Raw genomic sequence first — 20,682 nt, forward strand, 5'->3', positions numbered from 1 at the left:
GAGACTCAGAGGGGATATGTTGGCGACATACAGGTATGTGAGGAGATGTCACATGGAGATGGGTAGAGACCTGTTCTCCCCTGCAGAGGAAGGCAGGACGTGCTCCAACGGAGCAAAGCTCAGGGAGCCAAGGTTCCGTTTGGATGCCAGGAAGCACTTCCGGACAGTCAGGACCCCGAGGGCGTGGAATGGGCTTCCCCGGGAGGTGGTTGAGGCCCCATCGGTGCGGGTGTTCAAGGATAGGCTGGACGTCCACATGGTGGGCATGTTGTGAGCGGAGCTGGGGGTCAGACTAGATGGCCCGGGAGACCCCTTCTGTCTCGCTCTGTTTCTATGTTCTCCCGGACCATCTAGTCTGACCTCTGGCTCTAGCCAGCTCCGCTCATGACAATCCTACCATGTGCATGTCTAGCATGTTCTTAAACATCCTCACTGATGGGGCTTCAACCACCTCCCATTCCAGCCCATTCCAGATGATATTCGCCTTGCCATTTTTGACCACCTAACTTGGGGAATGTAGGGAGGCTGCAGAGGAAAACTTGTACCCTGACTTCTGCAGTTTGCTTCCCTCCCCATCCACTTGAACCTCCTCTTACTCCCTTTCTGAAGTAGCATCCCGAACCTCTGAGAGGTTCTTTCCTCACTGGTTTCATGGAGAGGGTTAGGGAATTGGAGTGTAGCTTCCCAGCTTTGGGGATGATGTCTGAAGGCTGTAGAATTGCTCTCTAAGTTGGTTTACTACCCAAAGTATATTTTGACTTCATAAGCTTGATATTATTGTGGTGGGTTGAATAATAATCCTGCTACTTTCTCTTTTCAGATAGTAAAGCCATTGTTGATGGGAACTTGAAGCTGATCCTAGGATTGATATGGACCCTTATCCTCCACTATTCAATCTCTATGCCAGTGTGGGAAGATGAAGGAGATGATGATGCCAAGAAACAAACGCCTAAGCAGAGACTCTTGGGATGGATTCAGAACAAAATCCCATATTTGCCAATAACAAACTTCAACCAAAACTGGCAAGATGGCAAAGCTCTTGGTGCTCTTGTGGATAGCTGTGCTCCAGGTAATCCTCATGCTATCCTTCTCTTTTCTCTTCCTCTGGCAATAACACATTGCTTGTGTTGCTAACCATAATGTGAGTGAGCTGCCTTTGCTTGAAAATTTTTGTCCAGGTGTGGAAGCTACAGCTATGAAAATAGGCTATACGTGTCTCAGTGAAGATCGGGGATCCTTAGTGAAGGATTCATTCCGAGGCAATCTGCATTCTCTAGCCATTGCTGTAGGTTGCAGTATATTAAAGATTTTGTACATGAATAAGGATTCATAAATGTCCTGGTAGTTCCTGAGCTACAGTGTTAAGTTTTGCAATGTACTGCAGGGATTCTAAAAGATTTTTTTAATCTGCAATTCTCTTGAAATTCTTGAGAAAAACACAAAACCATTATATCCGTTGCATCATTTTAGCAGTTACTAATATTGATACATCTAATTCCCAGTAAATGGGCAGCCTGGGTCAGAGTTACTTCTGTGCTGGAGTCCAGCAGGAGGCAACCTTCAGAAATTCTGTACCCCAACTCTCATAATTCCTCACCATTGACCATGCCTGCTGGGTTCAAGGGAATCGTAGCCCTAAGATCTGAAGGGCCCCAGGTTGCCTGCCCCAGGTATAGTCAGTAGGATGTGAGCTGCTACTGAGTCTTCTGGCAGGTCTTGTGTTGGAAAATTCAACACACAATTTGATTTGAAATTTGCCATCAGAACTTCAGCATCCTGCTTAGTCCTCATTTTGGGTTTAGTTTGGGCTTGAGCGACAGTGAGCAGCTTCCAGATGGTCGTCTTACATGCACGATAAGGGAGCACATTTCCTAGTGAGAAATTCACGTAAGGGACAGTATCAAGTACTGGAGGGGCTGAAATAATGGTTCAGCAGCCAGTATAGTCCAGTGGACAGTGAGGAGCTCTTACTTGATAGATCTCTGTACTGTTTGGTCTCAGTTCCCTTGTTTGTTACCATGAACAGAATTACTCACAAATACCTTAATTTTCTGTCTCTAGAATTGATATATAAATGGTAGGAAATGAAAAATGTTTGGTCACTGACAAGGAATCCTTCAGCTGACTCTTCTGGCTGACACTCTTTGCTTCTCTACATTGCAAGTGCACTTCAGAATGAAGGCCTTAAAGTTATGAGCACAGTTCTGTCCAGTCTTTTACCTCGGCTAATTGTAAATGCTTTTTGGGTCTAGTGCTTCAGCCTGTGTAATTCTTCCTCCTCAGGTCTCTGCCCAGACTGGGAAGCCTGGGACCCTAAGAAGCCCGTTGATAATGCTCGTGAAGCTATGCAACAAGCAGATGATTGGCTGGGTGTCCCCCAGGTAAGGGAATGAGAATGAGACTTTGGCTCCTGAGTATCCCAACGGCGGGATATAAACCGGTCGCTACCCTTCGAAGACAGATGAGCACTTCTTCCCTAGCTATTCAGCAATGCTTTGGAATATTCTGTGCCATGGTGCAGAATGTCACCTACTGCAAAATAACGTACAGTTCAGATTATCTGCTTCCTTGCACAAGTGCAAACTGAGTGAGATGCCTACCCTCTGAAAAACTCTTTTATTGAAAAGAAGGATTTTATTCTTGCACACATTCATGGATACAAGTTTCCGTTTTAGATTCTCCTTCCAAAGGGTGTGCTGGATCCCATCCCTATCTTGCTGATTAATACTGTCAGTTAGCCCTGTTCGAGCATTGATGGGAAAGCAAGAGGACTGAAGGGCACCTGGGATGGGGCTGTTCCCAGCATCTCTGCTTATTCCAGCATCACCTCACTCCATTCAGATCTTGCCATGTTGAACTGGTAGGACCTGAAAGGGAATTCTTGTTATATTTGCTGGATCCCCAGTGTACCCGGAACTCTTGGTAGAATTGGGATCCTGGCTTAGGCAGAGTTTGCTTCAACGTGGAAAGGTCTGAACTGTGAAGCAACAGGACAGGGCTGGTACACCCTGGAGATGTGGGAAGCAAGGCCCTATTTCAGAACACTACAAGCCGTCTTGCATTCTCTTGAAAGCCTGAACAGGACTTCCTTTGAGTGGAAGAACACACATTTATTATATCTAACATTAATTGGTTCTATTGCATTGGTATCATAATTCTTACTCTGATTATCTTCCTAGCTGTCTTTGACCGGTTTTCCATGATTATGCCAACATACATTTGAGTTCATCCTGCTAAAATAATTTGACAGTCTAAATATGTTTGTATGCAATCTTGCTCTTGCTTGCATGTGCATCCTCCATCTAATCCAACTTCCTCAAGCACTGGACTGCTGGGTATGGTTGTCTGCTGACTGACAATGTTGGATTCCTTGTTAATGAGCTTTAAGATACGCGCATGAGTAGAACACTGTGTGCTCTTTCAAAAGACTCCCTGCTTTCACCTCCTCTTCCTCCTTCAATTGATGTACTACTTAGCGTGTTTTAATAATATCTTTAAGCACTTTATAAGGAAATTAAAATGCATTAATATGACAATATAGATTCAAATACAATTAAATTCATAATTATTGAAACATTCATAAAACTGATACAGACATTAATATCAATACTCGTAGTAGCATAATTAACAAGCAGACTGTGCAGCACATTCACTCACAAAAGGCCTGGGTAAAGGGATGGGTTTTTAATTGTCTCCTGAAGCATGCTACAGTTGGTGCTGCTCATATAACTGGGGAGGGTCATAAGGTGGATGCCACCACAGAGAAGGCCCTGTTCTGGGTTGCTGCAGATGGCAATCTGCAGATTCTGGTGCAACCAGCAAGGTTTCCTATGATCTTAATGATCATAACAGTTACTTAAACATACTCCTCTACTTTTGGAAGTGTTTGAAAACACATTGATCTGGCTACTTAGAAATGTATGATATAAACTCTAATTCTGATTAAATCTGTCCTCACTTGCTTATCAGGTCATCACTCCTGAAGAAATAATACATCCGGATGTTGATGAACACTCTGTAATGACCTACCTGTCACAGTTCCCCAAAGCAAAGCTGAAGCCAGGTGCTCCATTGAAACCGAAACTTAATCCGAAGAAGGCAAGAGCTTACGGTAAAGGTAAGATCTAAAGGGCTTTTCTTGCCATTTAGCAGTTCATTATATTCACAGCAGTTTTATTTGAAAAAACAAATTGAACCTTGCATTATTTAAATTCTGTTTGTAGACAAACTTCCAAGTTCCATTGTGTTGCGATTCAGAGATATGGAACTTATCCAAAAGCCACTCCTGCTTTCACATGAATTGCCAGACCTCTGAGAACCAGTTCAGCAAGGCGGCTGCCTTGTATGTGTGATGGCTCCTTGCCTCAAGTCTCATCGTTCATGCTCATATCTTTTAAAAATGGTATAAAAGAGCATCAGCATTTTCATCCTGTTTAAATTATTTACTTGACTTACTGCTGGACATTCTCGGAGAAAACAGATTTGGTGCTAAAAACATTAGGGGAATATGAATATGAAAGTGATTTCCTCTTGTGATAGCAGCTGCTGCATGTTAATGACATATATTGATTGTTTCATTGCCAGAAAAGCCTAGAAATGCAGGGGAAACTTGAAGGAATGAATGGAAACTTAGAGGTGGTTCAGCTGTGGCCTTGCCTTAAGGAATGTTTCCAGCTCTGTCATTCATGGAAAGCTTGTATGTTTCCCCCCACTTTTTTTTTTTTTAAGTAGTCCTTGAAGTGGTATCTGAAATGCCTTTATTGGCAAACAATTGGCCGGATAGCTATGGCTAGTCCTATAGCATATCTAACTCTAGGAGACAGCACCTTTGCTGTTTCAGTGTTCTGCTTATGAGTTTTGCTGTAGCAATCTGTATACTTTACTCTCAGGACTGTTGAGAGTTGACAAAACCAGGGAAACGGCCATGAGTCTTGTTGGAGGAAAAGAAGCAGCATTCTTGAGGAGAACAGGGTGGTCCCAAGACAATGAAAACATGCTTGTACTACCTTCAGAAAAGCAGTTTCCAGAATCCAGAGGAATGCATTTCATAAGAACCTCCAGTTATCATAACACTTTAATAATTATTAGCAATACTAGAAACCATAGCCTTGACTTTAGATCAGCTAAGCAGGGATGTCATGGATAGGATGTTTTGGAAGGGTTTTCATCCACAGGGTCACCATAAGTCAGGGATGACTTGATGGCACGTAGTAATAACAGCATTGTGCTTCCACTGTATAAAAGCAACTGGGATAATTTAATCTAGCACACTTGAAGCCACTGCATTATGGTCTAAGAGCAGAAGCAGTATGCTGTGTGAGCTGCAGGAGGAGAGGGGAAGACATCATATTGGCAGCTTTTGATGAAACTGAGCCTTGTTGGTTGGAAGGAAAATGCATCATCAGCTAAAATGCGTGTGAGGCATATTGAATGAAAAGAGAACCTACCTAGTTATTGGTACTGATAATCTGGTGCTGGGTTCAGCCAGACTCTTGCCATCTCCTTTATGCCCTGGTAATACTTCTGAGAGCAAGGGTAGTTGAGGTGTAATGCTGGCAGCTGGACATGCTGTCCTCCCCTCAGAAGATTAATAAGTGAATATTTTCTCATGCCATGCTTTTATGTGTTTGCAGGAATTGAAGCACATGGAAATATGGTGAAGCAGCCTGCCAAATTCACTGTAGACACGATCAGTGCTGGCCAGGGTGAAGTAATGGTGTTCGTAGAAGATCCAGAAGGAAACAGGGAAGAGGTGTGCATGTTGGGGTCTTGGGAGAGACAAGGCATTAGCTGGCCATCCGTGTTCCTTTATATTGGCAAAGTAATCCTCGTATGATGAGTGCTTCCATTTGAGTTATTACAAGCTTGGGCTGTAGTGCAGTGGCAGTAGACCTGTAAAGAAGTCCTGTGTTCACGCCTTGGCATCTTCAGTTGAGAATGGGGCAAGTGGATGGTGGAGTGATCACTGCCTGAGCTCCTGCAGTATGTAACCACCCATAAGACATCTTTGTCTGCTTCCATTGGGTTTGCAGTCCCCGAAGCTTGAGATTCCTAATAGTAAGCCTTTGAATATTAGTTGTTGGGGAACTTGAATGGGAGCATCTGACTACTTTTTTTGTATCTTGTGAGCTTCTTGTAAGCACCTGGTTGGCCATTGTGGGAACAAAATACTGGACTAGATGGGCCTTTGATCTGGTACAGCAGAGCTGTTCGTGACCCAGGCTTGTGGAGTGGAGAATTAAGCAGGGGAATTGACCATAGTCTAAACCTCTTGGGATATTTTAATAGCATGCTTTAGTAGCATGTCCTCCTTGTACTGCTCTAGGGATGTGAGAAGCAGCAGGTCTTCTGGGAGAGCTTATAGCATGGTCTTTCCCACAACAGTGTGTCACTTTTCAGAAGGGATGTTTGTGTAGGAGTGTCCTTGCCAGCTGTTCCCGTAGCACTCTGGATGTTTCCAAGACAAATGGCTGCTCTTTCTGCATTGCTACAAGAACATAAGGGGTTCCCTAAAGGGGAAGTAGAGTCATGGGAGATCAGCTTTACTGTAAGCCACTAGTTCCCGGATATCTTCTGCAATGCTGCCCAAGTGGAGAACAAGACCTTACCTACGAGTGAATTATTTCAACTAATAGTTGGCCTGAAAGAGGTGAAGTTAGGCAACAATATTCTGTTGTGAAGGAGCATATTTCAAACTTAACCTTTTAAAATAGGGGCCCAAAACCTCTGTTGAACCTCAGGCTTAGTAACTGGCAGGGAGAGCTTTAAGTTAATGGTAGTTTTGGCTGATCTTTCCCCCTTCTGCCTCATTCACAACTGGAATGTTCCTCCCAAGAGCTCTTTCAAAATAGAATTTGGTTCTCAGTCTGAATGAGGTTGCATGCCCCTTATTTAGAGTCTGACTCGGACTGGAGAAGGTAGTGTTGGAGATGCTTACTAGAAAGATTGGTAAATCATTGTCCTCTTTCTTAGGCCAAGGTGACCCCTGACAATGACAAGAACAAGACCTATGCTGTTCAGTATGTGCCAAAGGTTGCAGGACCTCACAAGGTAAGATGACCTGAAAATTCTGGGCACATGTGCTCAACTGACGAGCACACCAGAGCAATGTCATAACAGGCCCTCGGACTCAGTCGTCCAGTACAGTAGCTCAGTAGGGTGTGGAAACCCCCAGCCTTATATAATAGGATGAATGTGCCCACTCAGAATATTGGCTTCTATCTTCTAGTTGCTCAGATAAAAATTTATTTGTAGGCAAAAGAAGGTTGCTTAGCAGCAAAAATTCTTAAGTTTTTATGTGTGTGTGTACATGCACACTTGTGCACGTGTGTACACACACACACACACACACACACACACCCTCTTTGCATACTCTTCCGATTTGTCCTTTGGTGAAAATTTCTATTTACTTGATAGTGAGTTTCTCAATGAATTTGGTCCAAATAAAATGTGCAAAATTCAGATCTGTTTAGGCTATCTCCCTTGGTCCAAGGTGATTTAACCCACTAAATGACTTGACATTGCATTTGCATTAACTACAAGAAAGCCTTTCATTCTGTGACATTCCCTCACAGCAGTTGTCTATAGAAGGGAGTGTGTCCCTCCAGATACTGGTTGGGCTACAGCTTCCATCAGATTTCGCATAATCAGCAGGCATGGTGCATTAATAACTGCAGAGATGCTGAGGAAATTACTGTGGCCAATGGGTTTTCTGGTCTCTTGTCCCAGTTATAGAATTATAATTATAGAATTCACCCATCATCTCCAGCAGTCTATAAGATCTTGAAAGGCACAGCTACTGGCTATTAGCCAGAGTTCATCTCTCTCTGAGGCAGGGCTGGGTGTGTGTGTGTCCCTCTCCAGCTGTTGCACTGCAACTCCAGACAGCCCTATTTAGCCTAGCCAATGGCATGGGTTGAGAGTGGTTGCAATCCAGCTTTACCTGAAAGGCCACCTGTTTCCCATTCTGCTTTGTAGGGTTGACTGGAAGGAGTTAGTACATCTGTAGTAACAGAAACAACCTATAAAAAACAATGTACACATGGTTCTTTAAACCAGACACCTCAGAGGCTAATCTGTTCCATAGTTTGGTGTCCACAATTCAATTGCAGGACTCTGAAGGATGGCCTCTCCTGTTGTGCAGTTGCAGCTGGAGCTAAAGGCTTTGTGGCTGCATGCAGTTGTGAGCTTTTGCAATTCCCACTAAGATGCATTAGTGGTGAATTCTGGTTGTGAAGGCAAGAAATGTACTTGCCTTCACTCCTCTTAGCAGGCTTTCTGAAATGTATGTAATTCATCCGGATGTGCTTATTGGTGTACAGCGCTCCATATCGTGTTTATGGATGCCTGTCTGCAGTTGTTTTGTTTAATTAGCAGTTAAACGTTGCCTTGTGGATGCATAGTTCCTCTAGTTCTGCAAAGTTGATATCAGTATGTCATCTTGTATATCTAACTCGAACACTGTTCCTACACTTCTAGGTTACAGTTCTGTTTGCTGGCCAGCACATTTCAAAGAGTCCGTTTGAAGTAAATGTTGACAAAGCCCAAGGTGATGCCAGCAAAGTAACAGCAAAAGGGCCTGGCTTAGAAGTGACAGGAAATATAGCAAACAAGCCTACTTATTTTGAAATTTACACAGCAGGTAAGACAGGCCAGACCACTCTGGGGTAGATTTCTCATGGTGTAGTAGAGCTAATTTCACCATTGTACAAACAAAATGCATTTCCACAGATGTGTTCTGGATATGGCTTAAATAGGACTTACCTACTGGGGGTAGAAAGAATGCATGACAATCTGTTTGTGAAGTAGAGTGAATCTAATGCTCTCTGAATGGACTTCTGCTTGCACAACAAGGCTTTCTCCTCCTCTTCTCCTTGTATTCTCCCAAAATCTACTCTGGAGAGAATGGGGTACCAGATAGGCTGCAAGGGGAAGGAGGAATTACCGCAGCTGTTTTCTGCTGAGGTAAGCCATTCCATCAGTGGGATGAATGAACTGGTTACTCAGGGTGTGTTAAATACTTTAGTGTTCCATTTGTCACTCATTACCACATTACTATTTGGTAGCACCTTTGTTTGTGAGGGGCCGTGAGGGGTTCTTGCTGTCTCTACAAATACATGTGCTTTAAATCTTTCCTAGCATGTTCCTTGTAAGCCAGTGGCTCTCAAACTGTGTCCTGGTTCTGACGACAGGCACAACCACAATATGTGTGGTAGCCCTTTAATGGTTTACATTGTGTAGAGAACCTGATACCTTCCAGATATTCTGGAGTTCAGCTTCAGTATGAAGCTGGGCAACAGTTAGGGTTGGATGGGAATTTTCATCCAAAACATATGGAGGACACTGGATTGGAGATGGCTGATGTTCAAACTTTCTATCATTCTATAGAATTCCTTCTTTGACTAATAGGCAGAAAGGAGTATGAATGTGAATTGTGGGGAGAGAGCACGAGTGAGCGAGAGCACATAAAATGGTGGTTTGGGTATGCATGCTCCCAAATCAATATTTATGCAAGCTGCTCCTGCTGTAGACATCAATTACTATGCCTCTTCCTGTGCACTCCCACTTCCATGTTGATGCCTATATTAAAACGTTCATGGTGGCCAAATGTGAAGAACCATGATCAAGGCAAAATAATCTCTCACTCTCTTTCTTTTTGGGTAAAACTTTGGTTCCAAGGTTCTGCTGCCTAAAAGGCTATGGGAAAGATGGCCTGTGGTATGCAGAACAATCTTGGAAGCAGGTCTTCCCCAGCTGATTTGGATCAAGCAGTAGGCACCATGTTACTGTACCTATGTCTGGATACATGTGCACCTTTTTTACAGCAGTTGAACTGTGTGTGGAAACTTAACTTGCCAGCATGTTTTGGTTTGCTAATTATAACAAAGAATTTCCTAACAAAGGATGCTAGGTTTTCAACCATGTTGCAAAACTGAAATTGCTTAAACTCTGTGGCAGAGAAGCTAGTAAATTTCAAGTTTAGATGAATCTAGGAATTCAGCCTGGAGCCTTGCAAAAATATAAGGGAATCTTGGCTTTTGTGCTCCAAATGTAAGGTGTATATGGCACATTTTAAATCTCTGTTCATCAAATACACTGACTCTGGATTCCTGCTTTCTTGTATTCAGTGGGTTAAACCATATAGTCCGCAGTTCACAATTTCTCATTTCTGTGTGTGAGAGGAAACGAAGTTGGACATTCATAACAAAAACAAGTAAACCTATGAGCTGAATTGCATGTTGGACTAACATTGGGGAAACCCTAATGTTTTAGCTTAATTTTGCTATCTTACAGGGGCTGGAGTTGGTGATATAGGTGTTGATGTTGAAGATCCTCAAGGAAACAACACTATTGAAGTTACAGTAGAAGACAAGGGGAATCAAGTTTACCGTTGTGTGTATAAGCCTCTTCAAGCTGGTCCTCACACTGTTAGAGTGACATTTGCTGGAGAGCATGTTCCAAAAAGCCCTTGGAGTGTCCTTATTGGTGAAGGTATGTCTTAAGTGCAGGCATGTAGTTGCCAGCCACTTTCATTTAAGTAAGTTTCTGTTCACTTTTAAAAATGTGAATTAGTCTTCTGAAGTAAAGTATTCTATTATATTTATTGGTAGTCCTTAAAAGACTTCTAAGGCTGCAGTTTTATACCCTTTTACTTTGAGAGTAAGTTTAATTGAATTCAATGCAAATTACTTCTTAGTAGATATGTGTCGGGTTGCTCTGCATGTGTTAGTATCTTCTCACATACCTACTGCTTAGTCTGCCATCCTAAAGGGCCACATTACTCCTTTGACACTTCTAGAATTGAACTCTTCCTTGCTCTATCTCTCAAACCTACTATATTCACTTTATTTTGTATCATAACTCTTTTTCCCCCTTCTGAACTGACACTTGGCTCTCTGTTCCATCCTTGCCTGCCCCTGTGCTTTCAGGCCTCTGCTCACCTTTCCTGAGCTACTCTCAAATTGTGGGATGTTGGACCTCACTGCTATTGGCTTCATAGTTGGGCAAGCTCTGTCGGTAAGAGGGCGTGCAGGTTGATCTTGTGTTTGGTTTGCTGGGGGTTGGTTTGTTCCTGAACACCTTGCCTGTAGCCTGAAACAAAAGCTTCTGAATAGTACAAAAATGTTGCAAGCAACTTGCTACAGGATTTCTGTAAGCAGTCTTGCAAAAAGTCAAATTACTTCATTATGAACTGTCAAAATTGGTTGGTTGCAAGAGGCTGGACTCTGAACTTCATCTTGCTTTTGTACCCCTGTTTTGTTTGTGTGAGTAGATGAGCCAACAAGCTTATAGTACAATTAATAAATGCAGTCTGGCTGGGGGAAGAGACTTACCTACATGCTTGTAGCTGGATGGTTGTCTTGGGGCAAATCATTCCCTCCAAGGAAAATGTGCCAACTCCAGGAAGACATGATTGGAGTTGAGCTGTTGGAGCATGTAATTACACCTGAGAGGCCTTGAGGTGTATGCACACTGCTGTACAGGATTGTGGTTAGACAAATATTGATAATCAGGCTCATAGCTTAAGTTCTTTAGAGCAGCCTCCTATCTTTCATTAAGCTTCACTGTGTGTGTGTGCGTGTGCGTGCACGCTCGATCTTTTTCACACTGCATCTGATGGTATTTGTTCCTTCTCCTGCATACAGACATGCTTTCCTGATTGGAAAGATGTTCAGCAGAGCATGTGTAAACTAGTTTTTTTGTGGGTAAACTGTGTACTTGGAGCGCAATTGTGAACTTGCATGCAAGTTTATTTTCCACTTCATGGTATTGCTTTTTCATGTGCATCTACATAGCACTTCCTTTGAGGACCCTATTTTGCTGATCTAGCATGCCTGGTCCCCCACATTCCCATAAGAACCACCATGAATCTGAAACCTGCTGTGGTTACCTGCTGTTCCATATGGTATAGAAATAATAGCAGGCTCAGCACAGCAGCCATGTCCCAACCATCCAAGGAGTGATGAGACTCCCTTGTGCTGTGCATTTCTTTCCTCCTCCTTCCCCAGTGCCTAGGACTTAATCTGTAAGCCTGGCTTAAGCTAGAGGGCTTCATTTGCATGGCTTCAGCAGAAATGTAAACACATTCTAAGTTTGGATCCTTGGAAATTAGGATACATTGCTAACTTTTTCTCTAGTCAAATTGAAACTCCTTCATAAACTGAAGAAACTGATCTCAGATGTTTAAAAATGTGTTGAGCTTTAGTCTGTTTAAAAGGGATTTGTGTGTGTACACAGTAAAGACTGTTGATGAAAAATTGCAATCCTCCGTTTTCTGTTAATATGATGGGCCTTGTCAGCCTCAGTCTTTCTTAAGACTACAGAATGGCATTCAGGTTTTGCATTTCATAAAGTAAATCTCATCCATCTTAAAGCAAGCTGAGAGAAGCTGTTCCAGACTGGCTTGGTTAGGTTAAATATCTCTAGGAATCAAAGACTGCATTGATGTCTGTCTGCAATTTGCTTGTAGCCTGCAATCCAAGTGCCTGCCGTGCCAGCGGTAGGGGCCTCCAACCTAAAGGAGTTCGGATCAGAGAAACCGCAGACTTCAAGGTTGATACTAAAGCCGCAGGGAGTGGAGATATGCATGTGGCAATAAAAGGGCCAAGTAAGTGTGTAACTTCTTTGCCTTGCTTGGGCTTTGGGGTGGGGCCGGAGGAGTTTGCCGAAGGCTTAAAATATATCAGCCCGTGACTCTGCTATCTGCATGTTGACTTTGCCCCCTGAGGGAGGCTCCAGAAGTGAAACAGATTCTTGTTCTCACTGACATATCTGTTTCATTGCATGAGAAAAAATTTTAAGACATGGATAGGAGTATGAAATGATCAACTCTTAGGTGTAACTGCACCTTGGTTTACTTGTTTGCACAGAAGAAACTTCAGCTAGCTGTGTCACTCCTTTAGTGCGCTTGGAAAGCTTAGGCAGAACATCCACGTTTAGCAAGGAAGCATGTATTTAATAAGGTTCTTGGCCTGAAGTGGGGTGTGTATTTGTGTGAGAAACCCTGTGTTTGGTGATAACACTGTGTGACAGCAAAAAAAGATCTTGGACTGTGCGGAAATGGACAGATTGATTTTGTCTCTGAAGGAGAAAGAAGATAAGACTTCTATCAAACCTGGGACTTTTCATTATTGGCTAGAGAAACGGGACTATGCATAGATTTAAGTATTTTTATAGTTTAACATAAAAAGAAACAAATATGGGGGGCTGACCCAGTAGGTCTGAAGTTTTTGATGATTGATGACTTTTTAGTTCCTTTTTTGTTAGGTTTATTAAGAATAAAACTTATTCAAAAGAACACTGTGACAGCATTGGTCAAGGAACATAAAGCTGAGAAATTCAGTGGGGAAGGAACCTTGGGACAGGTTGCTTGACTATTTATTTATTTAACAAGTTTTATATACTGTTCACTGCCCATCAACTTTCTGAATGGTTTACAACAGACAGGATGGTGGCAGATCCACTCAGTTGTAGTATATAAAGAAGAAAGGGTTTGGTGGATCAGGCTAATAGCAAAAAAGGCTTGCAGCTGAGGTGAACTGATTTCCCATGGATAATGGGCAGGGCCTTTCGGTGTACAGAAATAGTGACACCATATTTTAGGTTTCTTTATGCTGATTTATCACTAGGAGGGTGAACTTATTTCTGGTTTCTATTTTTGCTGAACCTAACAGCAGAGCAGAAATATAACCCAAATGTAAAATTCCCCATGTGGTAGACAGTTAATGTGCTGCAAAGCAGCTCTTGTGTGGCCACAGTGATTTCTTTTGAAGGACAGTCTTTGTGGTGTAACTTCACTACCTTAAAGGCTTCTTACCAATATGAAAATTGGAAGGTGATGCAGGAATTTGCATTAAATGTTTTAACAATCTCTTCAGCAGCCTAGAAGACATATTCTTGAGGTAAAGGTCAAATGATTTCCCCTTAGTACACATCAAAAGGGACATTTTCAAGCTTCCTAAACAGTCGTTTTTCTCCCTGCCTCTGACCTTATAAAAGAGATAATATACAGAATACTGCATCTTACACATTCCTGGACAATCAGTAAATTTTGTAGAGCTGGGAAAAGGGCACCTGAAATAATTAAGAGGCTAGAGTAATTATTTCTGAAGAAAGGGAACTGTTTAGCTTTAAAAAGAGAGAATTGAAACATGATAGAGGTATGCAAAATTATGTATGGTATGAGGAAACTGAGTAGGGAGACACTTTCTCCCTTTCTCATAATACTAGAAAGCAGGGTCAGCCCCTGAAGCAGATTTGTGGGAGATCTAGGAGAGGTAAAAGGAAGTAGTGCACACTGCACAATGGAATTCCACAGGATGTAGCAATGGCCACCAGTCTGGACGGTTTTAAAGTAGGACTGGGCAAATTCCTGGAGGATAAAGCTATCAGTGGCTACTTGTCTTGAAACATAAAAACATAGAAACAGCGCGAGTCAGAAGGGGTCTCCCGGGCTATCTAGTCTGACCCCTGGCTCCGCTCATGACATGCCCACCATGTCTTGAAGGCTATATGCTACCTCCAGTATTGGAGGCAGTGCGCCTGTGCTGGCGAACTCGGGCGGGAAGGTGCTGTTGCACTCATCCTGCTGGTGAGTCCCCTTTGGGTAGCAGGTTAGTCATTGTGTGATCGGAATGCTGGACTCAGTGGACCCCTGGCCACATTCAGTATGGCTCTTCTTATGCTCTAAAAGTCATAAAAAATGGGAGCTGAGGGCTTGCCGGAGGCCTTGTCTGCTGACGACAACCCATTCTCCCCAACCACTGCTCATTTAGTGGCTTACCAGATTTGTGCCATTTCCCCCCTATTCCAGAAAGTTGAGAGTCCCCTCCTAAGGCTTAGTAATGGGTAATAAGAATTTTAACCTGTAATATGCTTGCATTTTTGCCCCACCTTGTTTCCTTTGTCTCTGCTGCCATTGGGGTGTAGCCCCCAAGAATCAAATGTGGTTCTGGGCTGTAAAGACAGTCTGCATCCACTTCTTATGGAACAGTAGGGATCGCGGTGTGGCTGGGGGAGTCGCAAAATGTCTTGTCAAATGATGTTTACAAGATGGAGCTTGCACATTGGCTGGGAATTGTTGCCAACTGTGTGCCCTGTTAGACAATAGACTTGTGTCAACACACTTCAGCATATTTAGACTATCTCAAGAAAGCCAGATCAAGTAGGCATTCTCCAAATACTTGTGGCCATGAGGTCTGAGAAAGCTTAAGCTTTCCTTGTTTTAATATATGGTGTGTGTAATACTGCAGACTGAGGAATAACACGGGAGACTGAATTAAACATAGTAATGTAACACTTTCACTCATCTTTTTCTCCTGGAAATGTTTATACCATCTTTCTTACATAAGTAGAGGTGGTTTCTCCTCCTATTTCTGGTTAAGATCGAAATGACTTCATTCTTGGCAATTGATCTTAAAACACTAGAAGGCATAGAAACTACTTAACCTTTATTAATTTCTAAATTTTCTAGTTTTAATAGTTGGTTGATGGTATTTCTACAGAGGGCTTGGACGAACTTGTGAAACAAAAGGAATTTGTGGATGGTGTGCATTCATTTGAATACTACCCCGTTACCCCAGGAAAATACATTGTCACAATCTTGTGGGGAGGCCACAACATCCCCAAGAGGTGAGTTCAGATAATTTTTAGCAATGAGTATGTATTTCCAATTTCCAATGAAATGTTTTGGGCAGGACAAGTTACTTAGAACAAAATTAGTTGTTGGTCATACACTGGTATACAAAGGATACTATTCCTTATGAACAATCCTGTATCAAAGAAACTGCATGTATTATGCAGAGCAGCCTTTCCCTCTGCAAGGGTGCGGACCCGATTGTATTGGTCTGCCCCTGGAGCTGGATGGACCCTGATGGATTCCTGGAAGCTCTGGGGGATTTTCTGGTTGACAAGGCTGGAGATCCTGTCGATGCCCTGGTTGAACTGTGGAATGAGGAGATGACCAGGGCTTATTGACATGATCACTCCCAAGCGTCCTCTCCCACCTGGCAGAGCCCGTTCATCTCCTTGGTATACGCCTGAATTACGGGCGATGAAGCAGGTTGGGAGATGTCTAGAGTGTAGGTGGAGGAGATCACGGGGTGATTCTGACCAAACATACTTAAGAGCCCATTATTGGGCCTATGCTGTGGCGGTGAGGATGGCGAAGAAGAAATTCTTCTCAGTTTCCATTGCCTCCTCACAATGCCGTCCGGCGGAGCTTTTTTGGGTGGTGCAGGGGCTGATACATCCGGGCCCGAAGAAAGATCTTGTGCCACCCTTGAAGGGCCGCTGTGACGACTTTGCCAAGCATTTCAGGGAGAAAATTGCTCAGATTTGCCATGAGCTTGACTCTGCTGTTGAACCAGATTCTACTGGGGAGACGCCATCGACGCCGTCAAGTTCACAATTAATGGATGAATTTCAGTTGTTGCAGTTGCGGACAAGGTGCTTGGACAAGTACGTCCTACCACTTGCTTACTAGACCCATGCCCATCTTGGCTACTTAAGAAAGCCAAGGACGGGATTGGGACCTGGATCCTGGAGGTGGTCAACACTTCTTAAGAGACAGCCAGGTACCTGCCCCTTTAAAGGAGGCGGTAGTCCGGCCAGTCCTAAAGAAGGCATCCCTGGATCCAGAGGTGGCTGCCAGTTGTAGACCGGTGGCCAACATCCCATTTCTGGGCAAGGTGCTAGAGCGGGTGGTGGCGGGACAACTCCAAGCACTCTTGGACGAAACTGATTATCTGGACCCATTTCAGTCCGGCTTCAGACCTGGGTATGGCACTGAATCTGCCTTGGTCGCCCTGTATGATGACCTGTGCAGGGAGAGAGACAGGGGGAGTGCATCCCTGTTAGTTCTCCTGGACCTCTCAGCGGCTTTCGATACCATCGACCATGGTATCCTTCTGGATAGGCTAGCGGGATTGGGAGTTGGAGGCACCACGTGGCGGTGGTTCCGCTCCTATCTCAACGGCCGATTTCAGAAGGTGGTGCTGGGGGACTATGGCTTTGCGCCATGGCAGTTATGCCAGGGAATTCCGCAGGGGTCCATTTTGTCCCCTTTGCTATTTAACATCTACATGAAACCGCTGGGAGAGGTCATCAGGAGGTGTGGGCTGCGGAATCATCAGTACGCTGATGATACCCAGCTCTACCTCTCATTTTCCACCAATCCAGGTGAGGCAGTGGCTGTACTGAACCGGTGCCTGGCCGAGGTAATGGGCTGGATGAGGGCCAATAAACTGAAGCTCAATCCAGACAAGACAGAGGTCCTGTTGGTGGATGGCTCGGGCCTCGGGATGGGGGACTTGGGCCTTGTCCTAAATGGGGTTGCACTCCCTCTGAGGGACAGGGTTCGCAGCTTGGGAGTGCTCCTCGACCCTGAGCTGTCTCTAGAAGCTCAGGTGATGGCGGTGGTGAGAAGTGCCTTCCTTCAGCTTCGGCTGATACATCAGCTGCGTTCCCTCCTGGAGAACGACTGCCTGGCGACAGTGACACACACGCTGGTAACTTCCCGATTAGATTTCTGTAACATGCTGTACGTGGGGCTACCCTTGAAGACGGTCCAGATACTTGAGTTGGTGCAGAATAGAGCTGCCAGGTTGCTGACGGGGACTGGGTGTTGTTCTCATATAACCCCAGTTCTCCGTCAGCTCCACTGGCTCCCGATTGAAGTCCGGGCCCAATTCAAGGTGTTGGTGATGACCTATAAAGCCCTAAACGGCTTGGGGCCTGGTTACCTGAAGGAGCGCTTACATCCATATATGCCTGCCCACCCCTTGAGATCAGCAACGGATGTCCTTCTCCGGGAACCCTCTGTGAATGATATTAGGAGGGTGAGTACCCGGAGGAGGGCTTTCTCTGCGGTGGCGCCCCATCTATGGAATGTGCTCCCCAGAGAGGTCCACCTGGCGCTGTCATAATTTGTTTTTTGGCGCCAGGCTAAGACCTTTGTATTTAAAACTTATTTTAATTGCTAAATTATTGTATTTATTAGGATTTTAAATTAGCCGAGAATGCACCGGGGGTTTTAAATGTGTGTTTTTTTTCTTTTAAATTGTTATATTGTTATTTATGTTTTTTTTTGTATTTTTTGTGAGCCGCCCCAAGGCTTTGTTGCGATGGGGGCAGCATAGAAATGTTTTAAATGAATAAATCTTTAAACCAGGCATCGGATTGCCACTTGGCAGGGGCAGGGTTAAAAATCCTACTATAAATTTTGTGTGTGCACAGCGGGCAGATTTCTAATTTCTGCATCCCTCTAACATTCACCAGTCTCCATCTCTCTCTGCCTCCAAATGATAAACTTGTAGGGAGGCATGGAAGCTCAGGTCTCATGTACGTAAACACCATCTGCCCAGTTTTATTTTCCTTCGGCTTTTAGTCTGGACAAAGACAATCTCTGAGAAGTTCTCTTCAATGGATTCTGCTAATGCTGGGATGGGCACAGTTGGCCATGTAGTGGGGGATAGTGGGACACACTCTAGTTTCTATTTCCCATTTTTTCCTCAGTCACTGTTAGATCTTATTCTTCCCCTTCATTTCTAGATCCGATTCTGGTGGCAGGAAGAGGTTTTGTGCCCCACATCTAATGAGGAGCTGCTTATGGGAAGGAGGGGTGTGGAAGAGGAAAATGCAGTATCTTGTTAGATAGCGCTCTGTAGCCTGGCATTTGTCCCTTAATTTTTCCTAATCCTGCTGTCTGATCTTTCCTTCATAGCCCATTCGAAGTTCAGGTTGGCCCTGAAGCTGGACCTCAGAAAGTAAGGGCCTGGGGACCAGGTCTCCATGAAGGAGTTGTTGGCAAGTCTGCTGACTTTGTGGTAGAATCCATTGGACCAGAGGTTGGATCCTTAGGTAAGGACTTGGCTAACTGTCCTGCTGACTTCCAAGCAGACTTCACTTTATATTTGTCACCTAACTATTTTCACAGGTAGAGATGGAAGCAGGTTTACAGACTCAGCTACATGTGGATTCCATGCCTCTACAATCTCCAGTTGTATTGGCTTGTGTAACACTTCTGCCAGTAACAGTGATCACTGTATCTTTCTTCTGTTTGAATAAGCCTAGGAACAAATAATGACTAACCCTTTCTTTCTTCAGGCATGTATGGTTGTATTTTCTGCTAACTTCATTATTGGTCTTGCCTCAGGCTGTAATCCTGTCACCTGGGAATCCTCCAGAGGTTTTGTAGCAGGAAATAAGCAGCCAAGTATCATCCATGTTAGACCATTTGTCATACTGCAGGGGTTTCTGGGAGTTGTAGTCCAAAACCTCGGGACGGCTTCAAGGTGTTCTGGCCTTACTGTATAGTAAGAGGAAAGACTTCCTGACCAAAATGATGTGAACTGCACTTCTGGAAGCCAGCTGCAGTAGTTGCAGTGGCTCTTCAAGAGAACTGCTCCACACTGAGTTCACACAGAGATTAGTTCAAAACTCCTGCTAATAGGGATATTGCTATAAATGGAATATCTGGCTTTGACTTAGACCATGCGGCTTGCCTGTGTCCTTTGAATCCTACCTGCTGACACATGACCTCTCTGATAGCTCCTCTGATGTTCTTTCTTGCTTCCTTTAGGTTTTGCCATTGAAGGCCCATCTCAAGCAAAAATTGAATGTGACGATCAGAACGATGGTTCATGTGATGTGAAATACTGGCCCACGGAGCCTGGTGAATATGCTGTTCATATCATGTGTGATGATGAAGACATCAAAGACAGCCCCTATATGGCATTCATCCAGCCTGCTTCTCCAGACTTCAACTCTGACAAGGCAAGAATCTGTGGAGCTGCTCTTAAGAGGCGATACCATATAAATTGTTTAAAAAATCAATTACGATCTAGAGAATGTGCTAGGATACAGTCAAGGTCAGGCCCCAATTAAAGGAAAGTTAAAGCAATATTAAAGCGAAGTTGATGCAGTGGCGTAGCAATAACAAATAAAGGCTTGTCCCAGTTTTGCATGGGAAGTTCAGTCCTGGAGATTTATACTTGTTTTGTATTAGAAGATATTTCTTAGGACATCAAGTTAAAGAACCTTATTTTTTTTAGCCTTGGCATGTAAGCTGTACCTAATCAAAGAAGCATTTTGATCAGGTCCTGAGAATAAGTATTGGACACGCTACTTCAAGCAATACATACATCTGTAAAGATATTTTATCATGTTCTCTACTTGTCTGCTTATCTTTCCTAGGTGAAAGCCTATGGTTCAGGGCTGGAGAAAAGTGGCTGCATTGTGAATGTTCCTGCAGAATTTACAGTTGACACAAAGAATGCAGGGAATGCTCCTCTGAAGATATACGCACAGGTAAGACCTGATGTCCAAGTGGCATTTACCTCTAATCATGACCATAAGCCCGAGATGCAAAACACTTTGTGTTACCTGTGTGTGTGACAGAATTTGTTCTTAATCAGAGTCTGTGCTAAAATACACCGTATTGATGGTACCTTGATAGGTCTTGATTCTGTACCTAGTGAAGTTTCAGGTTGGTGCATATTCACACTTGCTGGTGGGGCATTCAAGCCACTATCCTATGGCTTATTTCTGTATGGGAAGAAGTAATGCTATTAGCCATGCCTATGTAGCTCCTGTGTGCACTTGTTACCTGGATGGTGGAGGAAGCAACCACAAAGGAAGTGGTTTCAGCAACATTTTGGCTAAGTGTGAGTTGGTCCCAGGCGG

At 43.8% G+C, this 20,682-nt stretch overlaps 1 protein-coding gene across 6 annotated transcripts in view; it reads left to right on the forward strand.

Annotated features, from left to right (window-relative positions):
• Positions 1–20,682, forward strand: part of FLNB (filamin B) — a 92,688-nt gene that overhangs the window by 30,113 nt on the left and 41,893 nt on the right. For 5 of the 6 annotated variants that reach the window (XM_044451383.1, XM_044451378.1, XM_044451380.1 and 2 more), the window contains exons 2-13: positions 821–1,069; positions 2,284–2,381; positions 3,970–4,117; positions 5,634–5,752; positions 6,973–7,050; positions 8,479–8,641; positions 10,294–10,491; positions 12,470–12,607; positions 15,504–15,630; positions 18,722–18,858; positions 19,580–19,773; positions 20,194–20,307. In XM_044451383.1, the coding sequence (XP_044307318.1) occupies positions 821–1,069; positions 2,284–2,381; positions 3,970–4,117; positions 5,634–5,752; positions 6,973–7,050; positions 8,479–8,641; positions 10,294–10,491; positions 12,470–12,607; positions 15,504–15,630; positions 18,722–18,858; positions 19,580–19,773; positions 20,194–20,307 (1,763 nt within the window). Of the gene's footprint in view, positions 1–820; positions 1,070–2,283; positions 2,382–3,969; positions 4,118–5,633; positions 5,753–6,972; positions 7,051–8,478; positions 8,642–10,293; positions 10,492–10,928; positions 11,017–12,469; positions 12,608–15,503; positions 15,631–18,721; positions 18,859–19,579; positions 19,774–20,193; positions 20,308–20,682 lie in introns of those variants that run through there. The other variant, XM_044451384.1, reaches the window with a different exon arrangement.

The sequence above is a fragment of the Varanus komodoensis genome, unplaced genomic scaffold (genome assembly GCF_004798865.1).
Source record: "Varanus komodoensis strain SLA01 unplaced genomic scaffold, ASM479886v1 scaffold6_2, whole genome shotgun sequence".
In the NCBI taxonomy this organism is placed as follows: domain Eukaryota; kingdom Metazoa; phylum Chordata; class Lepidosauria; order Squamata; family Varanidae; genus Varanus; species Varanus komodoensis.